Consider the following 8,782-nt stretch of genomic DNA (forward strand, 5'->3'; position numbering starts at 1 on the left):
ACAATTGAAGGTCACTGGGAATAAACATGATTATTAATACTTCACTGCTATCAATAAAGACTGACAATCCTAAGTATTTACTTAGCTAAAGAAAAGATGAAAGATAAATTCGTAGGGCTCTTCCATACACAGGTAGGAAAACAGAAAAAAAATGTGAGTAGCTGGCCCAAGATGACCCTAATTTGGAAATAAAATAGAACCTATAATATTTGGTTCAATTCTCGACTCATAGACACCAACCACTGCTAATGCTTTCGGTGAGACCATTTATCAAGGCTCACGGTCATTCCATTTCCTTCGTGAAGAAGTGGTCTGTGGGCCACAGTGACATGCGTGCTTTGTCTCTCTGTCTCCCTCCTCCCGCAGGTGGAAGCAGGACACCAGTGGTACCTGCAGGTGATCTACATCATTGGTCCTGACACCATCTCAGGGCCCCGGGTCCAGCGCTCTCTCACGGCGCCTCTGAGGCGCCACCGAAGGGACCTGGTGGACCCCAGTGGCCGTCTGACCCTTGACGATTCGCTCATCTATGACAATGAAGGGGACCAAGTCAAGAATGGCACCAACATGAAGTCCCTGAATCTCGACATGCAAGAGCCTATGGTGGCTGCTTCTCTCTCCCAGACTGGGGCGTCTATCGGCAGGGCCCTCGCTGCTGTCATGCTCCTGCTTCTGGGGCTTTTGGTGGCTTGTTTCCTCGCCAGGAAATGCCAGAAGCAGAGGAAGAAACCGCCCACAGAGGACATTCTGGAGGAATACCCTCTGAACACCAAGGTGGATGTGTCCAAGAGGAGCCCGGACAGGGTGGAGAAGAACTTGAACAGACACTACTGCACCGTGCGGAACGTCAACATCCTGAGTGACGCCGAGGGGGCTTATGCCTTCAAAGGGGCCAAGGTGAAAAAACTGAATCTGGAAGTCAGAGTTCACAACAACTTACAGGATGGAACGGAAGTTTAACGGAGGAGACCTGTGTGTATTTTTTTCTAAAATCATTTTTATAAAGACGGGGGTCAAATACTGGTATTTTTATAATCTTGCAGTTTAAAAAGGGAAAAGTATAGCTTTGAGTGGTGGAAGGCACACATCACACACATCAACTCACAACTGAGCTACCTCATTAAACAAAGAACCACTGAGACCCCAGAGTTCTGGAGCAGAGGTCTTTCTGGAGATCTCTTGAATAGTGTCAGCAGGTACAGATTGCTCCTTCTGTAAGGCTGGTCTTAGAAAGCACGTCTTTCAGTATTGGCCAGGGCTTAGACTTTCCAGCTAGATGATGGGGCTCAGCAGACTGGGGAAGGTACACTGGCAGGTCTCTGGGGTGAGGGGCAGGGGGGTTGCTGGGGGGACATTGGTTTCCTCCCCCACCTCCAGCTTTCTTCTACTTGGGCTTTCCCTGGGCCTCCGGGCAGCAGAACTTGGATTGCTGATGCTCCAGTTCCATTCAAAATCCTGCTAATCAGCACAGCCTATGTATTTGCTCATTGTATCTGCTTGACAGCTTGCCCGCCATGGCCTCTAACTGTCCTTTGCATTTCCAGAGCCTTTCCACCTGGGGGTTTCAAAGTGCTCTAGATGAGAGCCTTGTCCCACAACTTGCGGGAGAAATCACACAGCTCCCTGCCAGAAGTCTGGCACAGTGGACCCCCCACCAACAGAAGGGCAGACAGAGGAGGGGCCTGACCCTATTAGTGATGCACGGCCCCCTAGGCCCAGGGGGATGTCCTTGTGCCCCATTGGTTTACACTGCACCAAGGACACGTCAGGACATCCTCCCTGACAGAGAATGCTGCAAAACAAGATCAGTGCACCTGGCCTTTTTATTCCACATGGCCATGCATGCTTACAAAACCCACCACACTTCCCTGCCACCCCAGGCTTTGCCCAGTCCAATAGCAGACAAGCCTGTGTACTTTGCTAGCTGCGAGTTTTGTATTTTGCTAGGGTTTCAGGAAAGTAAGTGATTCATTTGAATAAAGCCAATTAGGAGAAAGCCCCGCTCAGAGTGAAATCTGAGTTAAGAGATGCCAACTAGTACTCACAACAGATAAAGTACCAACGCTCACAGCAGAGAAGGCGCCGATCCCAGGACAGGTTTTCAGGGATTTCTCTTTTGGGGGGGGTTCTTTTCTGGTAGCTCACGCATTTATTTTTACCACATCAGCACGTGACAAGGCCATAAACACATGGCTTTAAAATGATTCAGTGTTCGAATAGCAGCTTCGGGATTTTGTACGAAGTGTGCACACAGCTTGCTTTTGTGTTTCTTTTTCGTCTTTTGCCTGACTGGCAAAAACACAAGCATGCGTGTCATGTTGTTTTGAAATGCAGGCACAACTTCATAACCGAGGAGTGAAAGACGTGTTCTCCTCCTGATGCATGGCACACCGCAGTCACTGAGCAAACAACAGAACAGCATACTGTGTCATATTAGTCATAGAATGACCCAGGCTCTGTGAGAACATCCCACACTGCAAACACCTTGGTTCTAGAAAGCTAGAAAGAGTGAGCCATGAATGGTTTTCGGCATCTCTACCAGACGCCAAGCTCTTGAGAAGAGGACCTTGTGAGCCGTGCCTTTGGTTCCTCAGCAGTGCCTTGCACAGGACGAGCACTCCAGAAATATCTGTTAGGTAAACAAGTGAATGGTGGCATGGGTGGATGGTAGAGGAATCAATTCAGGAAGGGGAGGTGAGAGACATTGGTGGCAAGATTGCATGGGCAGATAGGAAAACACAAAAACAAAACTGCCTCTTCTGCTTGGATTATAAGTAACCTCATTGGAACGAAGAAGCACCACATGACATAGGCATGAATCTAGCAGTGGTCTTAGGACGACTGAACAGAAAAACCAGAAGAACGTATTAGCAGAAGTTGAAACTGTGAATCAGCCTCCAGAGCAGGACATTTAGAGGAAAGTCTGACTTAGCGTTCTGGGGTGAGTGAAGTTTTCAGGAGAGGCTGGAATGGGGTGAGCCCAGAACCCAAAACTCCTGACTGGGCGCATGCTCCTTGAGACCACCTTGGGCGGTGTGGGGCAGAACTTCTGTGTCGGCCTCGGGAGCATCCAGAATTGGTGTCTCGTGGCTGGAGAGCTCATCAGCCCGGTGTGGAATCTCCTCCAGAACAACCTGGAAGGTTAATGCTAATTCTGCGAGGACAGGAAGCCTATCATTTGCGGAGCAACTTTTGATTTGGCCTGGTCTTTATCCCTGTTCCCACTTGCCAGAACGCTTCCACACTAAAGCGGCACCGTCGCCTTTGCTCAGATATTCTTCATGCACACCCCTTCCACTCCTGCCGAGGAGGACACATGCATGGGGAGAGTGAAGACATGCGCAGAGTGAAGCTAACGCAGGAAGAGATGGAGACCGAGACCTCTGAGTGTTCTCAGCAGCTTCCATGTACGTGATCTTGAGCGGCAAGGACAACATCCAGGGAGGACCATGAGACCGTGAGCTCTCTGTGTGAGAGGAAAGCCTGGGACTATTCCCACCTCCCTCCCTTCCTGCTCTTCCCCCCAACTACATATACTTTTTTGAATGCTGATACTTCTTCAGTGGATGCACACTTATTAAATAGGAAGTGTTTAGAGGTGTGAAGCTGAGATTTACTCCTTTGATACAGTTTCTTATTCTGTTTATGTTTTCTATTTCATAGCAGGAATCCGACAATTTGGTGACTGCTGCAGGATTATATTTCAGTCAAAGCCCTCCTTTCAATTTACCTAACTTGCTCACTAACGCCTTGTGTGTGTTTTACTAATCTTCTATACCATGTCATTAGGTCAGGAGGAACAAGAAGCCCTCCGGGGTTGCTATTTGCTCTCCCCCACTTGCTGTGAAGGTTGAAAGCGAGGAGTCTGCGACTTTTTTCTGCCTCGCTGTCCTATTATGATCCCCGGGCCTCCTGGAGGCCGCCTGCAGACTCCGCGCCTGGGTGTGGAAGTCGTGTTGGAATGTGTTTGCACAGTCTTAGGACATTCAGTTTCAGTGTCCTGTAGGTGTTCATTGTTCTTGGATAGGACACACATGCTCAGACTGAGTGAAACATTTGTGGTGCTGTCAACCTGATTTCTTGACTTAAATAATCTTTGTATTTCTAATACCAATTTGTGTGTTATGAATTTCTGATTTCTCCAATAGCATATGCCACTATATAAATTTGTATTAATAAATGACAGTCTGGTTGCATTTTTTTTTTTGCCATATTCTTTTTAGATTACTGCTCTCATTAACATAAGACATCACCTTTGAGATGGCAAAATCATTCTGAAATCTGAGGCAAAAAGTTCTTTGGAGAAAACCTGCCTGAAAGGGTTGAATCTAAGACACACATGGACCGAGCTATGAGCCAGATGAAGAAGAAATTACACAGCCCCAGATCATCTTAGCTCATCTTCTGCAATCAGTTGAAACCCCAGTATGAAGAGGAATAATTCAAATCTCCATGCGTGATACAATAAGATGATTATTTATGCTGTATTTATTACCATCAAACCCTCTTAGGATCGTTGATATAGTGTGAAAATGGCTAGGTTCTTTTATGCACTCACAAAAATTTATGAAGTGTCCCTAACTCACCCTGGAGAGATGACCAAGGCTCAAATAAGTTGATTGGCGTGTGAAGGGGCAATGGCACAGTCAGAAAGCAACTGAGCCCCAAAGTCTCAGCGTTCTGCGAGCCTGGCCATGGGTGCCTGTCCCCCCTGGGGAGCTGCTTTATATACTTAAAAAAAAAAAATACTGCCAGTGACATTGACCAGCTGAGTTCTGTTGACACCTTTTCATGGCACATTTGCAAACTCAGCAAGACTTGAGAAAGCATGTTTTCATAAAATCTGGGGGAAAGGAGGCCACAACCCTGCTTGGGATTTCCGTAGATACTACTGGGACTTGGTGTAAACTTCACTTCCTTGAGGTTTCCTGTGATTGTCCCTTGCCCAACAGCGGAGCTCTAAGCCCCGGAACACATCTCTCTCTGGCTCCTAGAGAAGCTGTATTAGGAACCAATCTCTGAATCGTTAGGATTGCCTATGAAGAAGTTTCCTGAGACCTGAAATTTCGTAGGCATGAAATTTAGAAAACTTGGGGATGAGTGGCAGAAAATGAGTTCTCACTGAGATTTTGCAACACCTCACCAATGAAGGTTTTGAAGAAACTTTGTGGGAACAAGAGAGGAGACGATACTGAGGATATCTCACCAGGTTCAGCGCCATATAATTGTTGATTAAAGATAGTCCAGTATCAGTTGTTTTATATGTCTCAGCCTAATATTAAAATGCCATGATCGCATAATAGATTCTGGCCCCAAATGAGCCTGGGAGAACTCTAACTAGGAGTCCTTTAGAATGGTGTCCTGAGAGTAGCTAGTAGCCCAGGACGCTCCCAAGTAATACATCAGGCACATCAGGCAATCAAGAGCAATGACTCCTTTATGTTTTCTGCCTCATGTGGTCCTCATGACAGCCCTAGGAGAGAGTCATAGGTCATTGTCCTGGCTGATTTTCTTTGCAAGTTCCAGATGAAAACCAGGATTTCAAGTCTTGACCAGAAGGCCTTCATGGGCACAAAGTGGTGTTTAAAAATGGTCCAAAGCTCCTATAACTTGGATTTAATGCTTGTCATGAAAACTGTGGTCACTTGATTTATACAATAAAAGAGACCCACCCTGCAACTTTCTCTAAAACAAACAGAAAAGCTAGCAGTTTTACCCCTGACTCATTTTGGTTTAAGGCTACCAAGTTCCAAGACCAGTTAGTTATGAAAGTTTACTAGAATCCCACTCTCTGGGAGAATGTTCATAAATTGTTAAAAACCAGTTTCAAGATGTCTCCCTTAAATGTCCCTCACTAAGGAATGTATCCAGAATGAACCCATGGTCAGTACTAGTGACTCCCAAAAGTCCCTTTGCTGCTTATTCTGTCTCCACACAGAGCCTCTGCCCTGTTTGTGCTCTAGGCAACCGACTTTCCAGAAATGATTCTCCAAGGCTCCCTTGCCCTTGGCTTCTGGTCGAGATTGGCCAAATGGAGACACTGATGGAGAGAAGTTAAGGTGTGTCTATCCCTCCCCCTTCTCCCCACTGCCTTGCTCCATGTGTGGTTCTGGTTGGTTCCCTCCTGAGCCACGGCCCCTCTTCCACAGTCCAGTTCTCAAAAAGTTATAACAGCATCCCTCCCTTGCCCTACAAGTATAAAGGTAGTAATGATTTCATCCTGTTCCTAGTCCTAGGGGTTTCACCATCAGTGTGGATTCCTTTAACTTAACCCTGCCTACACTCTGTAAATAGTCCCTTTTTATTTTTTTTAAGGTTTTATTTATTTATTTCAGAGAGATTTTATTTATTTATTTCAGAGAGAGAGCATGAGTGGGGGGCGGGCAGAGGGAGAAGCAGACTCCCCGCTAAGCGGGGAGCCTGTCGCAGGGCTCGATCCCAGGACCCTGAGATCATGACCTGAGCTGAAATCAGATACTTACCGACTGAGCCACCCAGGCATCCCTGTAAATAGTCCCTTTTAAAAACTCTTTCTTTAAACCCTTTGAGTATGCTATTTCTCTTCTGCCAGAACTCTTATATAGTCCTTAAGTTCAGTGCCATTTTGGCTATAGTTTTCCGATATATATCAAAGACAAACACTTGAACTCAGATCATGTCTTCATTTTAAATTTGCCTATTGTTATCAGCGGCATGCTGATAAATGTTTCACACCAGCGTTTGGAGTCAGGAGAGGCCTGATTTGTAGCATTTGCTGGCTTTTCTGTTGTGTGCGCCCCACCATGGCCAGTCAACCTACCACCACAGTTTCCCTCAAGGTGGAGTTGGGGAGAGACGCACAGGAACACAACTTTATACAGCATTTCTAATACACAGATGTACTAGACATAAATAGCTTCAAGAGGATCAAGAATAGTAAAATGTAAAATAATTAGGAAGTTTGGGGCGCCTGGATGGCTCAGTCGTTAAGCGTCTGCCTTCGGCTCAGGTCATGATCCCAGAGTCCTGGGATCAAGTCCCACATCGGGTTCCCTCCTTGGCGGGAAGCCTGCTTCTCTCTCTCCCACTCCCGCTGCTTGTGTTCCTGCTCTCGCTATCTCTGTCTCTGTCAAATAAATAAAATCTTTAAAAAAAAAAATTAGGAAGTTTGGGTGTCTTCATTTTTAATATAATTTATTTGTGTTTATTTTTAAAGATTTTATTTATTTATCTGACAGCACAAGCAGAGGGAGAGGGAGAAGCAGGTTCCTCACCAAGCAGGGAGCCTGATATGGGGCTCAATGTGGGGCTCGATCCCAGCACGCTGGGATCATGACCTGAGCTGAAGGCAGACGCTTAACGACTGAGCCCCCCAGTTGCCCCACGATTGTGTTTATTTAATACAGGGCTTAGTAATGGCTGTGTTTGCTTGCAAAATTCCTAAAAATGTAGCAATTCACTTTTGCATGTCAAGCCAGCCTCAGCACACCACTGTAAGAGCAAACATTTAGTATCTACAACCAGTCAATTAAATCTCCTTTTATTAGTTTTTGCTTCCCATTCTAGCATGTATTTTGAATATACCTCAATAACTTTGATGTAAAATCTTATATTTGACTCGCAAATTGTTCTATTTAAATAGGAGAGGGACGAGATATAGGAAAAATTAGCTGCTTCTAAAACTATAAAGTAGTTCTATGTATTGAGAATGGTGAAAATGTCATCAAATAATCTTTTCTGCATTCTTTTTCTGAATGACTACAAACCTGGTTTCTGAGATCCTAATATTTATCATTATTATCATCCAACATTTCCTTCTGAGAAAATTCATCCTTTGAGGAAAAAAATATTAGCTTTATAATCATGCCATAGCATGATTCTAGTCTAAAAGATGGTAACTGGGCAGTTGTTACAATGAGAACAATTCAAAAAATGGTTAGAGTGTGTTTTGTTTTAAAGTTGCCATCCTGAAACCAAAGAGATTAAACCCTGAACCTGAAACAATTCAAATAAATCCTACATTACCACCACCTGTTGCTCGTTTCCTTCTGGATGTAAATCCAGCCCTATTACTTCCTGGTTGCGCGGAACATAACCTGTGCATGTTCCGCAAGCCCTCTGAGCCTGTCTCTGTATTTGCAAAATAGAGCTAATCACACCGAATCGAAACTGGCTAGTAAGTGTGAAATAGGACCATCTCTGCAAAGGCATTGCTCAATGTCTGGCATAAATAATAGGTTCTCAATAAATATCCGCCTCCTGCCACTATGCTAATCCCAGAATTTTCCAGGAGGAGGTGGTACTTAATAGTTTATCATGGCAACCTCTGAATGGGAGTCAGGAGTTACAATGCAGAATGGAAGGCAGAACACCGTCACATCTTCTCTCTCGGAAGAAAGCTCATCATCACTTTAGATTTGTGAATCTGGCGGGCTCCCCATGCACCCGCTCCTTAAGCAAGGCTGTTTCTCTGTTTGTCCCAATGCAGCTCCTCTTCCGTTTAAGGAAGGATGTCCTCTTAAACCAGTGCTCCTCAAGCTCTAGGCTGCATCAGAATCACCTGCAGGGCTTATTAAAGCAGTAGGTCTGGGGTAGGTCTGAGGGAATTTGCACTTCTAAGGTGTTCCCAAGTCCCAGACCAGAGAACCACTGCTTGAGATCTTCCTGAGCCGCAGTAGACCTTGTATTGTTTAAAGGGCATCACATAGTAGCCCGCTGAAAGACTAGAAAAAAAGGCATTCTGACCATTTAAGTCACTGTAGATAAACCAAACCAAAAGTTTGCCGGCATCTAAATGACAATT

At 45.3% G+C, this 8,782-nt stretch overlaps 1 protein-coding gene across 5 annotated transcripts in view; it reads left to right on the forward strand.

Moving 5' to 3' along the window:
- FRAS1 (Fraser extracellular matrix complex subunit 1) overlaps positions 1 to 4,201 on the forward strand; it is a 420,408-nt gene extending 416,207 nt beyond the window's left edge. For 3 of the 5 annotated variants that reach the window (XM_064584673.1, XM_064584674.1, XM_064584672.1), the window contains one exon: positions 367 to 4,201. In XM_064584673.1, the coding sequence (XP_064440743.1) occupies positions 367 to 960 (594 nt within the window). In that variant the 3' untranslated portion in view covers positions 961 to 4,201. The remainder of the gene's footprint in view (positions 1 to 366) is intronic. The other 2 variants (XM_064584670.1, XM_064584671.1) reach the window with 2 other exon arrangements.
- The last annotated feature ends 4,581 nt before the right edge of the window (positions 4,202 to 8,782 follow it).

Source organism: Mirounga angustirostris, unplaced genomic scaffold, assembly GCF_029215605.1.
Source record: "Mirounga angustirostris isolate CCGP_5_RB_7025 unplaced genomic scaffold, mMirAng1.0.hap1 SCAF_2, whole genome shotgun sequence".
Lineage (NCBI taxonomy): Eukaryota > Metazoa > Chordata > Mammalia > Carnivora > Phocidae > Mirounga > Mirounga angustirostris.